At 38.8% G+C, this 21,313-nt stretch overlaps 2 protein-coding genes across 4 annotated transcripts in view; both read right to left on the reverse strand.

Moving 5' to 3' along the window:
• Positions 1-21,313, reverse strand: part of Rad54b (RAD54 homolog B) — a 67,744-nt gene that overhangs the window by 31,514 nt on the left and 14,917 nt on the right. Inside the window, exon 4 of one of the 3 annotated variants that reach the window (XM_031366600.1) lies at positions 5,700-5,827. The exons of the other annotated variants lie outside the window; for them this stretch is intronic. Within the exon in view, the coding sequence (XP_031222460.1) occupies positions 5,778-5,827 (50 nt within the window). The 3' untranslated portion in view covers positions 5,700-5,777. Of the gene's footprint in view, positions 1-5,699; positions 5,828-21,313 lie in introns of those variants that run through there. 3 annotated transcript variants of the gene reach the window in all.
• On the reverse strand, positions 2,091-11,904 carry Fsbp (fibrinogen silencer binding protein). Its single transcript, XM_031366601.1, has 2 exons — positions 9,892-11,904; positions 2,091-5,827 (listed from the first exon to the last, which is right to left on the reverse strand). Exons 1-2 carry the CDS (start codon positions 10,263-10,265, stop codon positions 5,302-5,304), a joined length of 900 nt encoding a protein of 299 aa, XP_031222461.1. The 5' UTR covers positions 10,266-11,904; the 3' UTR covers positions 2,091-5,301.

Consider the following 21,313-nt stretch of genomic DNA (forward strand, 5'->3'; position numbering starts at 1 on the left):
GGATAACAAGAGACTTAAGGGCCTTTTCAGCAAGAACAAAAGAGTAAAAGCAAGTCTTGAGGAAGACAGGATAGCTTCTAACCAACAGCAGACACACTACACACTCTCAGTGTACTTGGCTGACCTGGAATTCGATACACAGAACTCACAGTGATCCACTTGAATGCTGAATTTAAAGGTGTATGCTACCATACCCACCTTTGGCATTTTTTTATCAATAATCAATGATTCCTAAGAATAAGATGACATAAATACTTATCTTTAAGCCCAAGCCCTTAACATTCTTTTCTGTTTTAACAATTCTAAATGTTCAAGTTATTTTGAAGAGAGTACATAAAATTTAAAGTGTCTTAAATAATCAATTCCAAAACTAAATATTCCTATAGGTCATTTTTTTACTAAAATTACCAAAACCTCTAGAACTTCAAAAATCTGCTTAGTTACTCTTCTCCTGGTATGAATAAACACCAGACTTATACAAGAGAGTTCTTAATTGTGGGCTTGCTTATAGTTTCAGAGAGTTAGTCTGTGACCACCACTGCCGAGTATGTAGCAAATGGGCATAGTACTGGAACAGTAGCTAAGAACTTATATCCCGAGCCATCCATAAAGGCAGAAAGAGACTAGGACTAGCGCAGACTTTGAACCCTCAAAGCCCACTTTTAGTGCACGACTCCTCCAATCAGGTCATACATCTGAATCCTTCCTAAACAATGCACTAACTAGGAACCAAACATTCAAATATATGAGCTTATGGGAGCCATTCTCAGTTAGCCCACCACATATGCACTAGGAGGTAACTAAAATAGAAATTTAACAATTTTTTTTTCTGGTAGTGGTTGGGGAGATTTTTTGTTTGTTTGTTTGTTTTGTTTTGTTTTTCAAGACAGAGTTTCTCTGTGTATCCCTGGCTATCCTGGAACTCACTCTGTAGACCAGGCTGGCCTCAAACTCAGAAATCCGCCTGCCTCTGCCTCCCAAGTGCTGGGATTAAAGGCATGTGCCGCCACCACCCAGCATAAATAATTTTCAAAGTACACAATAGCACGTGACTTCAACCAAAAATTACCTATAACTTTCTTTACCAAATAAAAATAGTGAATATCGCCGGGCGTGGTGGCGCACGCCTTTAATCCCAGCACTTGGGAGGCAGAGGCAGGTGGATTTCTGAGTTCGAGGCCAGCCTGGTCTACAGAGTGAGCTCCAGGACAGCCAGGGCTATACAGAGAAACCCTGTCTCGAAAAACCAAAAAAAAAAAAAAAATAGTGAATATCAAAGTTCAAGTGTTCTATATAAAACAAACATATCTTTCCATTCGAGATTTATACAATTACTCTAAGACAACCAAAGCTACACAAAGAAACCCTGTCTCAAAGGAAAAACAATTTTTTACAATGGAATACTACTCCATAATAAAAACATAACAAAGTATTAATAAGAAGACCGACATGTAAAGGTGGAATACTAAAATCATGAAGGTAGTGTCCTAGTCAGGGTTGTTACTGCTATGATGAAACACCATGACCAAAAAACAAGTTGGGGAGGAAAGGTTGTATTTGGCTTACACTTCCCCATCACAGTCCATCACTGAAGGAAGTCAGGACAGGAACTCACACAGGGTAAGAACCTGGAGGCAGGCGCTGATGCAGAGGCCACGGAGGGTGCTGCTTCCTGGCTTGTTGGCCAATGGTTTGCTCAGCCTGCTTTCCTACAGCCATAATGGGGGACAGGGAGGGGCGTCAAGAAGGGTTTTGTGGTCAAATAACTAATTTTTTCTTTTCAGGAATTCTTATAAACTATGCTCTAAAATGAAGGTTGCATGGGGGAAAGAATTAAAAGAATGTGGCAGAATTATGTTATATAACTTTTACAATTAAAACAATATTGACTCATAAAAACTTCAGTGAATTTACTCTGATGAATGGAATTCTGGATTTAAAAGTAAAGAAAAATTAAGTTTATTATTCTACACAGCCCTTAACTGCTACCAAATTGTGTCAGTTGATATAGGGAAACAGCAAATTTGAAGAATGCCAGAGAAAAATGTGATTATAATACTATTTTATGTACAACAAAGGAATTTTTCAAAGGCAATTTCGCATCTACTTTAATTTCCACACTGATTACAGAACCAAACCATCAAAAAAAATGTACTTTAAACACTTTAAAACTAAATTATTTTCTAGAAACATTTCACAGGACTAATTTTCCACAGAAACACTTGTAAAATGGGTTTTGCTATACAAAGTCAATTATTAAGTATGAATGGTAGCATGCTGAAATTATAACATTAATTATATTGTATATCTTAACTTTTAATAATTTCAAAACAGACATATTTATTCAAATCATATTATAAAATATGCTACCTCAAATTAGAAGATTCATTACATTTCAAATGAAAGTTAGCTCAGATCACAAAGATAAACTGCCATATAGACAGGGCCCTGGTGGCCACATCTTTAATCCTAGCACTCGGGAGGCAGAGGAGGATGGATCTCTGTAAATTCAAAGCCGGCCTGACCTACAGAGGGAGTTCCAGGACAGCCAAAGCCACACAGAGAAGCCTCACCTTAAAAGAAAATATAATAATAAATATACATCATAACCTTGACTTTCTGAACCTCCAGTGCCAAGTGCTAGGATTACAGAGATGTGCTACCCCCACACACGCAGGGTTCATGTAGTGCTGAGAATCTATCGCAGTGCCTACTGGGCACTAGGCAAGCATCTCTCGCCTGAGCTACTTCCTTAGCCCGCAAGACATTTCACAGTACAAATCTTTACTTATGTAAGAGTAAAGTATAAAATGTTTTTTGTAATTCAACTAAGGAAATTAAATAATGCCCTAAGAATTCACTTGATTTACTTTTTCTGTTCCTATAACCGTAACTTGTACCACTAAATTTGAATGCATTTTTCCTAAATCACATCTTTAATCATGTCATCTTGATAATCAAAAAGCCTTCAACAGTTTCTCACTTTACATTCAGTTCAATCTGACTCCTTAAAAATAGCACTTAATATAATCCAGAATTTGGTGACAACTGGCATCCTGTTGACACGCTCTAAATTTCATTTCACCCACGTTACTCTGCAACAGCAATTGTTGAGAAGCTGGCTGACTAAGCAGCAAGTTCAATTCTTACCCTTCAGCAAGCATCACTATGGGCAGACTGTTGAACCCCAACCCGAAATTTCTGACTCAGGACTGACCCCGCTGCCTTAAGTCTCTTGTGTGTGTGCTGCTGTAGATGGAATCTACAGCCTCAGTTACACCAGGAAAGCCCTGGGTCCCAGCCACGGCCCTTCCTCAGCTCTTTACTCTAAAGATCACCAACGAGAGCTGGGAGCTAACTGGCAGGGCCACTGGCATGCCTAACTGTTTTAAAAGCATTCTGAATGACTTGCAAAATCCCAGTACTCTAAAGGTGGATGATCTAAAGGTGTGAGACTGAGGCCAGCCTGATCTATATAGTGTGCTCCAGATCATTGTGAGATCCAAAAAAAAAGCCCTTGTTCAAGTTACCAAAAGCGTTCTACCTATCCTCATCGAAAAACTGCCTGGCTTACTGTATTTGTACTTGGACACCTTGATCCAGTTCATAAGTTTACTCGGACTCCAAGTTCACTTTATCCCCAGTATTTCTGAAACTCTATTTGCCCCATCCAAAAGAAAGCCTGAATTTTAAAGTCCTTCCTCATCGAAATCCCAGCAAAATGGAAATCAAATATAAGACATACATTAATACATAACATAAATTCAAAATATAAGCTTTATAAAAATTTTATTTCCATGAATACTACAATATTTACAAAATAATCATCCTTAAAAAAAATCTACAAATTATATTTATGTGAACATGATCTTTGTTATTTTCATTCTAAGTAATTTTCATTTTGTTTTAATCTAAGTTTACTATGAAGTATTTCCCAGAAAGACATTTAAAATGAATTAAGATAATCTTACTCACAAGGTCAAAATATGTAATATTTGCAATAAAAATATCTGATCTCTTTTAGAAGAACAAAAAAGAGGGGGACATGGGGTGGATACAATGCCCTGGGCTTCGTAACCCCAATACGTAAAAGTCACTTTTCTTTGTCACCGGGGGATGGTGAGGAAGTATTCTACCCTTGAGCTGCATCTCCAACCAAAAGGTGGTTTTAATTAAATAAATTCTCCTATATCTTATTTCTATAGAATAAATAAGGAATAAAAATTACCACCACCACCCCCGCTATCCTTTACCCCTCCCCCAAAACTAAGTACTCATAACTTACTCTGCTATAAAAAGCTTTGATACCTGGAATAAATTATGGTGCCCTCCCTGGACCTCAGTTTCATTACATCTAAACTGAAGAGTTTTCCAAATATCTTCCAACTCTAAGTTCTACTACCACTCTTTCAAAAGGTAAGGACAATGCCAATATCATGCATACAAGTTTTTTGTTACTGTTACTTTAACAGAAACTTATAATCTCAGTATTCAGAAGGCTGGGGTAGAAGGAACTTCTATTACAGGCTAGCCTGGGCTACATAGTGAGATCTTATCTCCAAAAAAGAAAAACTAGGAATAGGGATGGATGTAGATCAACAATAATAAGTATGTGCTTACCATTCATTAGGTAGTAGCTTCCAACACTCTCTCTCTTTCTCTTTTAATTCTAACTTTTAAAGTAGTAACTAAAACTGTTAAAGATTCAGTTCTTTGAAGTAATATGTATGCATTTATATAATTTTATAAATTTTGTTATTTAACATAGGATTTCACATACGCAAAGGATAACCTTGAAATTGGAATCTAGTCAAGGCTGGCCCTCATCTTCTCATACGCCTCTACCTCCCAAGTGCTGAGGTTACAGGCTTATGCAGCACATGCAACTCTATTTGCATTGTTTTTTATAATCAAAATAAAATATCTTACGTGAGGCCAACAGTTAAATGTCTTAGAAAAAAATCGAGGGAAGACAACAAACTGGATTACCATGTCAGCCAATCAATAAATTATAGTATTTAAAGAGAAAATTAAATACTAAGAAAATTGTGCTTAAAAAAAAATAGGTTCAAGGCCAGCCTGTTCTACAGAGCTAGTTCCAAGACAGCCAGGACTACACAGAGAAACCCTGTCTCAGGAAAACAAAAAAGGAAGGTTAAGAAAAGAAGATAATCATGTCAAAAGTTTTTTTTATATGAGAGAGGAACATTTTTATAGGATATGTGCTGAGCTTCATGATACTTCAAAATTAAAATAATTCTGACAAAATTAAAATTATCCAGTTCCAAGACTAGAAGCGTCTTAGAAACTACTGTATTCTGGCAGATCGTGCCGCAAACGAGTTGCTTTCAGCTTCTCTACTTCAATCTTTGCTCTTAGCAGCTCCTCCTCGAGCCGCTGCCTTCTTTTCAAACCATCCCTCTTCTCCTGAACATACAATCCAAAATTCTTTTGATTTTCTAAAATTATCTGATGTTCCTCTTTTAACATTTGCAGGACCTGAGGGTCACATCTTAGCAGTGACCTAAAGTGTTCTCCACTTTCCTGATGAAAAATATCATCTCTCCTTGGGACAGAAGATGGAGATGATGTCATTCTCACATCAACAGAAGAAAGAGATGGAGACACGGATCCTTCCACAACATGCATCAATTCATGCTCTTCTGTTTGCTCTAAAGTATCACTGAGTTGAGGATTTGAAACCAGGGGAGGAGATGGCTTAATGTCCTCTTCTTGCTTCACCTCTACAGTGATAGCAACAGGATGGTGATCCACCATTACCTGCAGCGAACTGGTACCAGCTTGGGCAGCCTCATCCAAGTTTGCACTATAGCACATTAAAAAAAAAAGCATTATAAACAATAAGCATAATATATTTATAGCACAATCTCATATTTATATATTTAAAATTTGATATTAATATACATTTAACTATAAATCTTTGGATAGAGGGTAGTGGCACATACCTGTAACAGCACTTGAGAGGTAGAGACAGGACAATCTCAAGTTCTAGAACAGTCAGGGCTACACACCACACCCTATGTCAAAACAACAACCAAACAACGACAATAAAAACATCTTTAATCCCAGCACTCAGGAGACAGAAGCAAGTGGATTTCTGAGTTTGAGGCCAGCCTGCCCTGGTCTGCATAGTGAGTTCCAGGACAGAGGGGGCCACACAGAGAAACCCCCATCTCAACACCACCCTCCAAGTAAAGTTGTGGGTTTTTTCTTTCTTTGCTTTTGGGAGTACCCCCTCCTCTTTGTAGAGGGTCTTTTTCTGTGTCTGCCATATGTTTCCTCAGCCCCAATAAATGCCTTTCTTCAACTGCTGATTCTATCGTTGCTATATGCGATGTTTGAGATTTTTCTGCTACCTGTTGCAGCTCAAAAATTTTCCTGCCTTTCAATTCTTTAATTGGCATTGAAAATGAACTTGATCAAGACTATAATTATACAATTGTGAGTTGCCATATTGGTGCTGGGAATTGAAGCATGTGCTCTCTCTCTCTCTCTCTCTCTCTCTCTCTCTCTCTCTCTCTCTCTCTCTCTCTCTCTTTCTCTCTCTCTCTCTCTCTCTCTCTGTGTGTGTGTGTCTCCCCATAGAGACTCACAGGCACTATCAGGTGTCCTTTTTCTTTTTCTTTCTTTTGATGTAGGGTCTCTCTGAACCTGCCACTCATCCACTGAGCTAAAACAATTAGTAAATGACTTTCAGTGATCTACTTGTCTCTGATTCCTCCAGTGCAAGGGATACTGACATTTTTAGCTTTTCATATGTGTTCTACAGCTTTGAATTCAGATCATCTTGCTTATGTCACAGGCACTTTACTAATAAAACCATCTCCCCAGCCTTAAGTTAAAAAACAAAACAAGGGCTGGTGAGATGGCTCAGTGGGTAAGAGCACCATCTGCTCTTCTAAAGGTCATGAGTTCAAATCCCAGCAACCACATGGTGGCTCACAACCACTCATAAAGAAATCTGGTGCCCTCTTCTGGTGCATCTGAAGACAGCTATAGTGTACTCATTTATAATAATAAATAAATCTTAAAAAAAAAAAAACAAACAAACAAAAAAACTTTTCTACATTTACTTATGTGTATGTATGGAGGTCAGAACACAATATATAGGAGTTGGTTCTCTCAGTCTTTCCACCATGCAGATACTAGGATCAAAGGCAGGTCATCCGGTTTGGCAGCAAAAACTTTTACCAACTGAGCCACCTTGCTAGCCCAGAAAAGCCACTTTAATGTTCTCATTAATTGTCCCCACACGGCTGAGGTTCTTAAATGCTGTAGAGTCAGTTGTCTGATACATTCTCTTGCTTCAGCCTTAGACTGAACTACAAACCATCAAAGCTGATGACGCTGAGGAAGATGGTAAACAGCTGTCTTAGACCAACTACACAATTATTTCATTGCTATTTCAGAACTGTAATGTTGCTACTGTTATGAATTATAAATTGAATATCAGACATGTGACCCCCAAAGGAGTCACAACCCACAGGTTGAGAACCTCTGATCTAAACTGAAGTCTGGAATCAGGAAAGGTTAAAACTATAAATAAAAGGTTAAAACTATAAATAAAAATTGTTTTATCTTTATAATTTTTGCTGCAAAATATAAATATAGGCATTATACTCCCATATAAATGAAAAATATGCTTATATCTAGATTATTCATTCCATCTTGGTGAAACACTCTAAGTAATAAAACATAACATTAGAAACAATATCTCAAAAAAGATAAACAGAAGTAAAAATTTCTAAAAACTAAAAATCTAAATAAATTTAGAGGATCAAAAAGATTATAAAACATAAATTACTATCTAGTTTTAGAGACATAAAAATTTTAAAAAATCATTCTAAGCTGTAAAGTTAAAAAATACAATAGATATTTTTTAAAAATATATAACATGTGCAGTAAAATTTCCTAGTAGAGAGACTAATCAAATTAGTTAGTAGTAATACTTGTATAAAAATATAATCAAACAGATTTATAAACTTCTGGGGTAATTAGGATTTGAGATGATTTCAGCTAAATATATATATATATATATATATATAGCTGATTTAAATACATAAATTTATTAAATGAATAAACTAGCAGAAAAATATCAATGTAGATATTAACATAAGTGGGATATTTTTTTAATATTCTTCCTTTTAAATACCTAATAAACAGTGCTATTTCAACAACAGATCTAGAAATATCCAAATCAGCTAGTTCACTTCTACCAGAGAAATGTTGGTGTGTTAAAAACTCTGTGTGTGTGTGTGTGTGTGTGTGAGTGTGAGAGAGAGACAGACAGACAGACAGACACACAGACAGACAGACAGATATATGATGATCAAAATTAAACAGGTACCTATTTATGTGTTCTTCTGTATTCACTGTATATTTTAAATTTGTCATCAACTAAAAATCACAGTATCTCTGTATCATTTTCAAATTATAAAAAATCTAAATTTAATACTCAAAAGGTATAGTTTTATACCAGTAAAACAAAAGCCATTTTTTTCTTCAGGCTATTTTTGAAAAAGGCAAAATTCAAAACAAGTAGTCCAGTGTCAAACAGAGAATCTCATTGCCATCAGTGAAAATTTCTAGCAGTGCTCACAGAATTAACCCCTGCACAGCCATGTCCTGAATTCCCAGATGCAGTGCTTTTTCTTTTTAAATCTATGCTATGTAGAAATAAGCAATATAGGGTAAAACACAAGCAATATAGGGTAAAACACTAAAAAATATTGTTTAATGTTACCAAAGCAACAGACAGGCTCAGCTACAACGTTTTCTCCCCTAACTTCAAAAAGTCCCACAGGTATCAGCAATTTTGCTTATATACTGCCTATCCTGGAGCAACAGAGCACACTGGATCTTTGTTTGAAAGGACCTTTAACTAACAAAAGAGTTTGCAGTTTGTGTGACATACCCTAAGTGATTCAGGAGAAGAAAGGAGCTGCCATTTTTATCTTATGTCAAGAATTAAATTTACATTAGTCATAGGTAACAGCTTTTAAGATTCTTAGGCAAATAACCATACCTAACCCAAAATTGTTTTCAACCCCTATTCCAGGTTGCCCTTATTAAAACTGAGTTTTATAACTTACAGAGAGCAGTATGAGAAAGTTTACCGTTTCCTATGACCCAATATTAAAGTGAAACTAGACCATTAATCAATTACACTTTATACTGTTACGTAACCCGAACCTCTTAATTAGGTATTAAGCTCCTTTAGTTAATGTTTCTATCTTATCAACTTCAAATACACTAGAGAAACAAAACACTCTTCACATATACAATCATCTCATCAATGAGTTTGTTTTGTTACTTTAGTGCATATTCAGGAAATGTACACAGTAATAATTCATAAAAAAAAGTTCCCATTTGCCCCCAAAACTACTAACTTCATATAAATTTTATGTAAAAAAATTTTTTTAAAAAAAACATTTCAATAACATGTAGTCTTTAAAAAGAACAATTTATCAGAGAAGCAAATAATCTAATTTTAAGGCTTACAAGTATATGAGATATAATCAAAGTACATAATGTGTGAAAATGTCATAGTAAAACCCATTATTTTGTACAATATATGCTATGAAGTGTTTAAAGTTCATTTAGTTATGTCACAAGCTTCATCCCAATAATTCTTCCTTAGCCTTTACTTCTAGAAACTACAGGCTGAAAGAGGGAAAGTAGCTTGAATCTAACCTAACAGAAAAATCCTCAGAGCTTTACTTTTTTTTTTTTTTAAGAAAGCAAAACAAAGACACTGTTCATGGCTCCCCTTGTGGGGACGCTTGCTAAGCACATGTCTAGCACAACTAAGCCAGAGCCCAATAGATAGGAGGCGCCATAATTCCCACAACAAAATAAAATAAAGCTTACCTTTGTATGTGGTTCCTGTCTCTTATCAGGCAAAAGCTGGAAATCTGGGGAATCATCTCCATAACTTTCTTGGTTGGCTCGGAGATATTGCTTTTAAACTCTGACTGAGCGTCCTTTTGCTGCAATAGCTCCTGCTTGGCATATTCTTTGAGCCTTTTGTAAAGGCTGCGTAGGCCCTGAGCTGTGCGAGGAGGGCGGTCTACTCCAATCGCATTATAGTTAACTGCTATGACATCCCAACATCTATTCTTTTCCACTATTACTGAATTTTTATTAGTGTGCTCTTCGAGAATTTTCACATATGGCTTCACAAGGTTTAGCAAATCAAGCTTTTCAGATAAGGTAAAATTGGAAGACCTTGCCTTTCCTACCATTGTTCTTTTGGAATTAAGTAGGCCGTTTCAGAAACCACCATGCAGCCTTCAGCTCTGCTCAGCTCTTTTCACAAACAGAAAGATCAGGCTTAACTAGGCTAGCCTCATTTAGGCCCACGCCTACAGGGGAGGGCTTATTAAAATTCCTCCAGCTTAAGCTGACGCAGGTTCAGGAAAGCTGCTTAAGCCAAGCCTGACCTACATAAAGCTTCTCACAGAAGACAGGAAAGCACAAGCAAAACACACTTGTGTATAAAGGGAGCAGCTCAAGATAGGATTTAAAGCACAAAGGTCTAGAGATAAGCATGAAACACAGCTTAAAATTAGCTAATTTAGTGAGAATATCAAATTTCCACACATGTACGCCTGGCAGAGGGGCTGAAACAGCACTGCAGAATCACTTTAATAAAAACAAAAGAGGAACTGTTCTGTGTTATTTGTTTACAAATCTAGTAGACCGAAAAATACAAGACACCAGGGGTGAATGTAGTGATTCCTGACAAAGCTCTAATCACTGTTTCTGAGCTGGGTGTTCTCTCTTACAAAATCTGCATACTGCTGGTCCCGCTGTCAATCAGGAATTGCATATCCTCTAGCTAGTTAGGTTACACCAGCTCAGACTGCAGTAAAGCTAAGCTTCCTCTTCATTTCCAGCATACAGTATCCTCTGCATAATTTTGTTATTCAAGGACAAATTATCATTGAATACTAGATATAAAACCAGATAAAAATATGTGTCATTATTCTACCTGTATCGTTTGTAAGTCTACTAGCCTGCTTTATCATGTGTAAAAATTAATGGTGAGAAATGGCATGGTAATGTACAAACAAAATCGTGTTCCTATTAAAGCAATATTTTTTGTTTATCTTAATCACACAACATGGACTATGAAAAGAAACACCTCATCTATCTCTGAGTTTTCATGTTTAATGCTAGTTTGAAGCATATAATCATTACAAAAACAAAACAAGCTCATTTTCTCGTGGTGTGTCTGTCCAGATAGGGTATTACTTGAAACATATGTGAAAGACGTGAGGTGCAGCAAGTGCTTAACATGTTCAAGGCCCCAGCTTTAATCTCCAGCTTCTCAGAACTAAGGAAATAGGTAAATAAAACACAACTTGAACATATGTGATTCAAAGACCGGCAAGCTAGTTCCTATGGTGAAAGCCCCTGCTGCCGAGACTGATGACCTGACTCGGACCCCAGGACTCAAAGGGTGGAAGAAGAAAATCATCTCCAAAGACACAGCCACATGTAAGGAAGCAAATAAATGCTTAAGAAGAGTAACTCTATAGAACAATTAACGAAACCTATACCAATGTTCCTGCTCAGCACAAGACCCAAAAAATATAAAGGTAGATCTAGATACAGCTGCTCTGTAGAAATCGGGAGTGCACAGAAATGCTACAAAGATGTATCCGGGTGCACGAGGTCTTTATGATTGCTGGACACATGCTGGACCCCAGCCACTAAAGTTATTTACTTTGTTTTCATTTCTTTAACCAAGAAGCAAACTAAACTTACTGAATTCTCACTTTGTTGGAGCTGTTTGCTGTTGATTTGAGACAGTCTCCCTATATAGCTCAAATTCTCAATGTAGCCCAGGCTAGCCTCCAACTCATGATTATCCTGAGTGGTAGACAATAAATATGTACAAACAAGATTAATGAGCCTCAAAAAATGCAGCAAGCTTTAAATGTATTATCTGTTCAAAAAGTAGGGGAAAAAAAAGGAAAGAAATAAAAGCTGAGTGTAGTGGCTTATATGCCCAGGGATGAGGAAAGCACAAGTTCAAGGCTAGGCTGGGCTATGTATAATAAGAACTTGCATCAAGAGACAACAGGGGTTGATGAAATGGCTCAGACAATAAAGTACCTGTCATTCAAGCATGAAAACCAGAGTTTAGTTCCCCAGCACCCATATATGCATGCTTTTAATCCTAGCAGAGGCAAGCAGAGCTCCAGGAGTTTGAGGCCAGCCTGGTCTACAGAGCTAGTTGCAGGACAGCCAGGGCTACACAAAGAAACTCTGTCTTTAAAAGCAAAACAAAACAAAAAATTGGATAGGCATGGCAACCTACCTGTAATCCCTAAATTTAGGAAGCAAAAACAAGGGATTCCAGGGTAAACTGGCTAGCTTAGATTAGCCCAATCTGAGAATTCCAGGTTTAGTCAGAGACCTTGCCTCAGTAAATAAAGTAGAGATCAATAACGGAAGAAGATAGGACACCAATTCTAGCCTCTGCACACAGGCAGCCACGCACACAGGTTCCCACAGACATGTAAATATGAATGTACATACACACACAACACACACACGTGCAAAAAAAAGGAAAGCAGATTTCTAACTATTAACATAGAACAATATTAACATAATACACTTAAAAAGAACGCATTAGACAAAAATACATACTCTGTAATACCTATTGTGTTGATATGAGAGCCAACACAGATACTCCTAAAGTATAGTACTCCATCTCTAAGTTCTGTGAAATAAAACGCAATCTCAGAACAGAGTTCCATCTCTCATCCCTAAGGATAAGGAGGCATTTCTCTGACATATCTGCACCATACTTTCTATATCTCCACTGTTTTCTCGCTGTTAGGAACATAATTTTGTGTGGCTTGGAATAATGTAGTGTTTGCAAGACAGGAGCCAACCACTGGCAGCTCAGAAGTGAGCCAACACCAAAGCAGGGATTGATATGCTAATTATCTAGGTACATGGTGGTACTGATAGGCTAATGAACCAGCCCTCAGCTGTGAACCCTGATTACATAAAACTAATGCCCAATTTGGAGGTGACCCTAGGAAGCACTACTGTACTCCTACATGTACCTGAGACATGGTATCTCAACCCTCTACGATGTTATCCATCTGTAAGGGGACTTTAAGACTGGCCACTGGGTAACTGACTTCAGGAAGCCGAGGCAGGAGGATTACAACAAATCCAAGGCCAGTCTGTGCTACAAGTAAGATGGTGACAGAAAAAAAAAGGCTGAGATCAAGCCAGTTCCTGTTCTAAGTTACTGTATACTGTGTAAAAGTCGTTTTTCAGGCTATGCCTACTGCAAGACTCCAGTTTACCAGCAGCTTTTGACTCAATCTTGAAAGTGGAAAAAATTGCATTCTTGAGAGCTCTGTGGCCAAGTTCCACAAAAATAAATAACAAAAAAGACTCATGAATGACAAGAGAAGACAGTATAAAAGAGAGTTGTGTCACGTTTGGTGGCACTTACTACAACCTTAGCAGAGACACAGCTGGATCAAAACTTCAAGGCCAGCTCAGGCTACACAATGAGATCCTGCCTTAAAAATTTAAAAAGAAATATTGAGGCTGGAAGAAATGGTACACACCTGTAATTCCAGCACCTTGGGAGGCAGAGACAGGGAGATAACAAGTCGGAGACCTCATGCAAAAGTAAATAAATTAAAAAGCAGAAGTTAAATCTAGTTCTGTAGGGGGTATGTAAGTCTTTGTGCTCACAGATAAGTCAGCACTAGGGAAATAAACAGGCAGAGTTGTCTTTAGTCCCCGAGAAGGCTGGGACCAAAGGTGGTTAATAGCCTGGTGACCTTTGTGCTGAAGCCACACCAGACTGCCCCAGTCCCTTATCTGGAGTTTGTTTGTCTTATTCTATCAGGCGATCTTCCCCAGACCGTAATCTTCAGGCTGCTTTCTTAGTTAATATAGAACCTATCTTTACAGTTTGTACCTTACAGCAAAGAGCTCCCATGTAGTTGTGTCCTAAACTTTGTTGTGCACATGGGACTGAGCTAATTATCACCAGGAATACTTTTTTCCAAGTTGTGCTGTGCGCGTATATACCTAAAATAAGCTCTCAGAATTTGAACAAACACTGGCTACTAAGATGTGCTGAACTAAACTGTTTTGCCTTTTTATCTTCCGATCGACACTCTGATGCCTTGGTGGTCAGAGAGATCTTTGAATATTATAATTTCATTTTTCCCACACTGGTCCTCACAAAAGTAGATTCAAAGTAAACGAATAAGTCTAAACCGATTGCTAGGGAAGGAAAAGGGTTTTTGAAAGACCGCTTGGAGAATGTGTCTTATTTGAAGAACAAAGTTTTATTAGCTATTGAGAAACTATGAGAAACACCGAAAAACTAAGAAAAAATGCACTCCACTTTGAAAAATGTGTGTCAAAAATGTCCCTCAAATTTGAAATGCCTCCCATTCATCCAACTGATGGGAAAAGAATTTCTACTCTAACATTAAGACACATAACACCTGACACCGTAAAGTGAGAAGGGCCACAGTTCACTAGTCACGCACACTCATAGGCTACTCACAAAGGCCTCACAGGAATTCAGTAAGCAACCAGCGACGGGTGTGCAGGTCAGCCTCTCAGGATTAAGAGAACTAGAGTGGCTTCTTGAACACTGTAGTTGGCGAGGAACTGAAACCTGCTACTTAGGAATAAGCAGAAACCATGCATAAAGCCTTCAGATAGAAGGTGTTTTGGCTGGGAACCACACCACAGAGAGGTGTAGGGAGAGTGGGGGAGGCTGTACAAGGCCCTTATGGTTTTACAGCTACTGAGGCAGCATATACTATTGAGAGTTCAAATTAAATAACCCAGGGGTTAATAACTAGGGGTGTGACTCAGTAGTAGAACAAGTGTCTGAAATTTAGGCAGCCCTGGGGTTTAAACCCAGCTCAACTAAATAAATAAATAAAATAATTAAATTTCAAAAAGAACAAAACATCTAAACAGACATTTTTCCAAAAAAAAAATTAAAAATATCAAAGACGTCATGAACATATGCTCAACATCATTAATCATTAGAAAAATGCAAATAAAAACCACTGATGTTAGACATGGTGGTACAGCTTATAATTCTAGTACTTGAGAGGCAGAGACAAAAAGACCAGTTACAGGTGAGTTTGAGGCCAGTCTGACGTATATGAGACATTGTCTCAAAGACAAATTAATTATGCAGGCTGAATTAATGTAAAGAACTAATCTATAGTATGAGAACTAGTTAATAAAACTACTGTATTAGAGATATTTTTTTTATTATTATTATTATAAATGAGTATACTGTAGCTGACTTCAGACGCACCAGAAGAGGGCATCAGATTTCATTTTATGGGTGGTTGTGAGCCACCATGTGGTTGCTGGGATTTGAACTCACGACCTTTGGGAGGGCAGTCGGTGCTCTTGCCCACTGAGTCATCTCACCAGTCCTGAGATATTTGTTAAATGAGTAGATTTTACTTGCTTTTGTCATAAGAATTAATGGAGATGATAAATATGCTAATTTGCTTCACTACAGTAACCACTTTATTATCTGTAAGTATCCTATGACATCACATGGCAATGTTCAAATACATACAATTAAGTTTTAAAAAATTGTTTATTTTACTTCATCTCATTTAAATTGTGCACACACACACACACACACACACACACAGACACACACACATACTCCCGAATAAATTTAAAAACAAAAGATAAAAATGGCAGAAAGGCTGATGTGGGAGTGATCCCAGTACTCAGGAGGCAATGACTGGCAGACCTCTTCAAGTTCCAAAGCAACCTTGTTTAGTCAGCAAGTTTCAGGCCAGCCAAGACTACAAAATGAGACCCTGTCTTAAAAACAAAACAAAATGTAAAAGGGGAAGGGAAGGAGGAGAGGAGGGAGGGAGAGAGAGGAAAAGAGAGATCAAGATAGAGAAATACAGAGAGAGAAAGAAAACCTGAAGACAAGGAAACAAGAGTAAGCACATAATCCTGGACTAACAAGGAAAAGGGAATTACCAGTAACACTATCTCGATCCATTCAAGTTGTTATAACAAAATACCACAAACTGGATAGCTACGAACAACAAAATTTTATTTCCTGCTATCTTGGAGACTAGAGACTCCAAAATCACGGCACTGGAATATTAAGTATCTAAAAAAGGCTGTATACATGGCACAGTGCCCTGTGTCTTCAAATGGTGGAAGAGGCAAGGGTACTCTATAAAGCCTATTTTAAATTGTTTTTAGATTTACTTTATTTTTATTTTATGTGTATAAGAATTTGTCCACACCATGTGCATGCCAGGGCCTGCAAAGGTCAGAAGAGAATCAAATCCCCTGGAACTAGAGTTACGGACAGCTTTGCAACACCATGAGAGTGCTGGGAATAGAACCCAGATCCTCCACACCATGAGGGTGCTGGGAATAGAACCCAGGTCCTCCACACCATGAGGGTGCTGGGAATAGAACCCAGATCCTCCACACCATGAGGGTGCCGGGAATAGAACCCAGGTCCTCCGGAGGAGCAGCTAGTAGTCACGACCTCAGAGCCTTATCTCGAAACTCAGAACCTATTACTAGAAAGCATAACCACACGCAGGAGGCTTACAGTTTGTTTACAAATCATACCCTGAGATGTGAGGGTGACTAGGCATGTCAGCAGCTTATTTTCAACAAGTTCAGAAAAGGTACACATACAAACAAATCACACAAGAAGTCTATTTCATGAATATTTATTTTAGTCTTGAATATTTAGGGGGTGGGGATCTTGCTTATGGCTCAGGTTGACCCAAAACTTTCTTCAACATCCTAAATGCTGGTATTACAAGAGTGTATCACCATGTCTGACTCAAATAATTGGAAAATATAAGTAGTAAAAAATTTAATTTTAAATATACAACAAAAATCATATTCTTAACTATTAAACTATCTGCCGGGTGGTGGTGGCGCACACCTTTAATCCCAGCGCTTGGGAGGCAGGGACAGGTGGATTTCTGAGTTCAAGGCCAGCCTGGTCTACAGAGTGAGTTCCAGGACAGCCAGGGCTACACAGAGAAACCCTGTCTCAAAAAACCAAAAAAAAAAAAAAAAAATATATTAAACTATCAAATATCAAAAAGCATAAGTATATAATTACATACAGTTGAACATCACCAGGCTGTGGTGGCACACGCCTTTAATTCCAGACAGAGGCATGTAGATCTCTGAGTTCAAGGTCAACCTGGTCTACAGAGTGAGTTTCAGGAAGGCCAGAGATACACAGAGACACTCTGTCTTGCGGGGGTGTGGGAGGGGATAACATCAAAAAACAGTACATACATTGTCCAAGGACTGCTAATGAGAGCACAGACCTGTACTAACCTCTGCAAAAGTCAGCTGACTATTACCTACCAGAATGGTGAGTGCACATTTCTTGTGACCAGCATCGTACTCCACGGTATTGCACACAAACATACATTCTCTTAGGTGTGTGTGTGGGGGGGGGGGGGTCAGTATGTGTACTCATTTTAAATCCCATATAACCTAAACATTCATTAATAAGACACTGACATGTTCATACAGTGGAATCAGCTTTTAAAAAGTGAATTAGCAAGGCATGCTAGCATACAGGCATCCATCTACAATTCCCACCGAGGCTGAGGTAGAAGGATCATGACTTTGAGTCCAGCCTAGACTACACAGTGAAGACAAGGCTATCCTCTGCTAAGGGCTGGGGAGACAGTGATGGATGTTCTCCTGCCACTCTGGGTTCAGTCTCCACACTACTGGGTGGGGAGTGAGTGAATTCTAAACTAACAAAAAGATTTCTAAGATAACTTCTATGAATACAAGTTCCTAGGAAAAAAGATACACCTTCAAAATGAACCTTCCTCAATGCAAATTTACTGACTGGAACTCCAATAACTGCAGAGTTTAATTAGAATTTAGTTTAGACTTTTTATTTTGGTTTTGTTTTGTTTATTTTTGAGATAGGGTCTCTCTACATAGACCTGGTTGTTCTGGAACTCTTTTTTTTTTTTAATATTTATTTATTTATTATATGTGAGTACACGGTAGCTGTCTTCAGACACTCCAGAAGAGGGCGTCAGATCTCATTACGGATGGTTGTGAGCCACCACGTGGTTGCTGGGACTTGAACTCAGGACCTTCAGAAGTACAATCAGTGCTCCTACCCGCTGAGCCATCTCTCCAGCCCCTGTTCTGGAACTCTTTATGTAGGCCAGGCTGGCCTCTAACTCACAGAGATCCGCCTGCCTCTGCTCCTGAGTGCCGAGATTAAAGGCATGCACCGCCTTGCCCAGCTCCTTAGGCTCTTATACCCCATCTGTGTGGGACGTTAAAGGCAGCTTGGTTTCTGGTGATCCAGCAGGTGCTGTTCCTACTAGGAACAGCAGGCATTTTGCCACACTCTTAGACACCAGGCTCCAGATTCTGTGGCCATCAGTCACTAAGGGCAACGCCCCAAACCCCTCCACAGGTTGAGCCTATGAAAGATCTCCATTTTAATGAGGTACCTAAAGGCCTGAAGGGCTTAGCCAATTAAGCTCTCCTTCCTAGACACTCCTCCCGGCAAAAAGTATTTAACTTCAGGTCAGCCCTGAGAAAGTAGGGTGCAGTTTCACTCATCACAACTCTCTGCACAACAATAAATGCTTTAAAGCCATGGACTGTCTCTTCTCATCAGGATCCACAGTAAGAAACAAAGAAGCAGGTCTTCCTCTAAAGAGCCTCATGTAATCTCCTGCAGGAGACCTCCCTTAGCTCCCAGGCAAGAACTTCACTAAGCCAAGCCACCCACCAAGCAAGCCAAAGACCCTCACCCCCCCCAGGGACCCAACTGGAGCTCTCCTCCCACCCCTTTCCCTCTGGTCCCCGCCTGGCTAGATCCAGCCCTCAGGCCCCCACTCCATTCTCACCTCTTCTGGGGCACCCAGTGGTGTCTGTGGAGCCCAAGAGTCTGAGAATCTGCCATCCCCAGCCTCCATGCAGGCCCAGGACCCCCGACTGCACTCCCCCATCCCTTGAGCGGGGGTCCCACGGCTGTGCAGCTTCTCACAGTCAAAACTCTCTCATCTTGCCTTGCCACCGAGTGGCCCAAGCCCCAAATGGACACAAGCCATCTTTCATCTTGAGACTAACACATAAAAACATTTTGGTATGTATTAACTTCATAAAAGCCTAGTTTTCACTAACCAAAAAGGTAAGAAGCATCAGACAGCATCTGAGGCCTATAGCTGAGCTCTCCCCACCTTCTGTAACTACCTACTTAATGTTTCCAATGTATCTCTAAAGTGCCTTCATTAATGACTTTCTTTGTTCTGTTACCATAAAAACTTCATGACACTGGTTCCTTTTTGGGACATGGAATTTGGGGTAACCTAAATCTGTGTTCCCAAGCCATGGTCACTCATAATGGCTCCAGAATAAACTATCTGTTTTTCCCTTTGAGGTGAAAGTTATATTATTTCTGCATCAACACTATTATAGTAAAAATGATATGCAAAAAAAAAATGCAGAGTGGTCAAAATGGCACAGCAGGTAAAGTGCTTGCTACCAAGCCCCATTGATATCTTGAGTTTTATCCCCTGACCTACACAAACAAACATAAATAAACAAATAAATATGTAAGTTAAAAAATTTTAAATGCAGTGCAACTAGTTAACTAACTGTTATTTCCAGAAAAGACAGGTTTTAATATCTGTGCTGGCTAGTTTTGTCAATGTGACAAAACCTAGTGGTGGTTCTCAGCCTTCCTAATGCTGCACCCTTCTGTACATTTCTCCATGTTGTGTGACCTCCAAACACAAAACTATTTTCAATGCTACTTCATAATTGTAACATTGCTACTATTATGAATCATGACATACATATCTGTTTTCCAATGGTCTTTGGTGACCTGCACCCCACAGGTTGAGAACTGCTGAGCTACAGTCATCTGAGAAACTGCCCCATAAGATCCAGCTCTAGGCAAGCCTATGGAGCATTTCATTTCCGTGGTTAAGGACTATATGGAAGGACCTGGCCCACTGTGGGTGGTGTTACACCGAGGCAAGTGGTCCTGGGTTCTATAAGAGTGCAGGCTGAGCAAGTCATAGAGTGTAAGCCAGTAAGCAGCACCCCTCCATGGCTTCTGCATCAGCTCCTGCCTCCAGGTTCCTGCCTTGAAGTCCTACCCTGACCTCCCTCAGTAATGGAAGTTGACCTGAAAGTTATAAGATGAAATAAATACTTTCCTCCTCTAATTACTTTGGTTATTGTGTTATATCATAGCACTAGAAAAGCAACTAAGATAAACTCAAGAGAGGTTACCTTTAGGGAAAAGAACTAGACATCGAAACATAAGGAAAAGATTTTTAACTATACCATGTTCATGTACTATCTATTTTAAAAATCCACAAGTGTTTATTGTATTTTTCTCTTTAAGATCTTTTCATTATGATCATTTGCATTTGAGCACACATGCCCCAGTGCATGCACAGAGGTCAAAGGCACCTCTGTGGAGTTGGCTGCCTCCTTCCACCTTTATGTGGGTTTTGAGAACTGACCTCAGGAGGCAGGCCTGCATGGCAAGCACCTTTACTGCCTAAGCCATCTCAGCAGCCCTATTTTCTCTCTAAATGTCATATCCAGAATAGGCAAAAACTATCTGAGACAGAAAGCAGATAAAATATTGTGAAACCACACAGAAATGACTTTGTACATCACTGTAAAAAAATATTAATTAAATAGCAATAGCAATGAAAACCTCACTAATTTGATAATGATCTCTTGCTGTACCTAAAGTGCTAACCACAATAACATAGAATACAGATCAGGCTCAGGCTCTTCCATGCTCAGCAAGCCTTCTCTCCAACAGGGAATGTGACAGCTCAGCACCTGCCCACTCTTTTAAATGGAAATGTTCGTTTGTTAAGACTGTACCACTGACAGTCTGTCTATGGAAGAGAACCACCCAAAAGATTTAGCAAATATGTATACATTTGTTAATATTATTCAAAAATTAAATAAAAATTCTAACATCTCTGAGAGTTCATAAACCTTGAGAGCATGTCTAACAATTTCTAGGAACCCAATACTCATTTGAAAACCACATACCTAATTTCTCTACCAGAGAGACTTTATCACAATTTGTTCTAGGTTTAGTCCTTCACTCTTAGGAAGGAAAGGGTTGAGCATGATTAGACTAAAGACAGAAGTATAATTCCCACTAATCTAGTGGTATCTGTTATGATCAAATACCTCCCAGACAGCAAGGAGGAGAGGGCTGCATGAC

Source organism: Mastomys coucha, unplaced genomic scaffold (genome assembly GCF_008632895.1).
Source record: "Mastomys coucha isolate ucsf_1 unplaced genomic scaffold, UCSF_Mcou_1 pScaffold14, whole genome shotgun sequence".
NCBI lineage: Eukaryota > Metazoa > Chordata > Mammalia > Rodentia > Muridae > Mastomys > Mastomys coucha.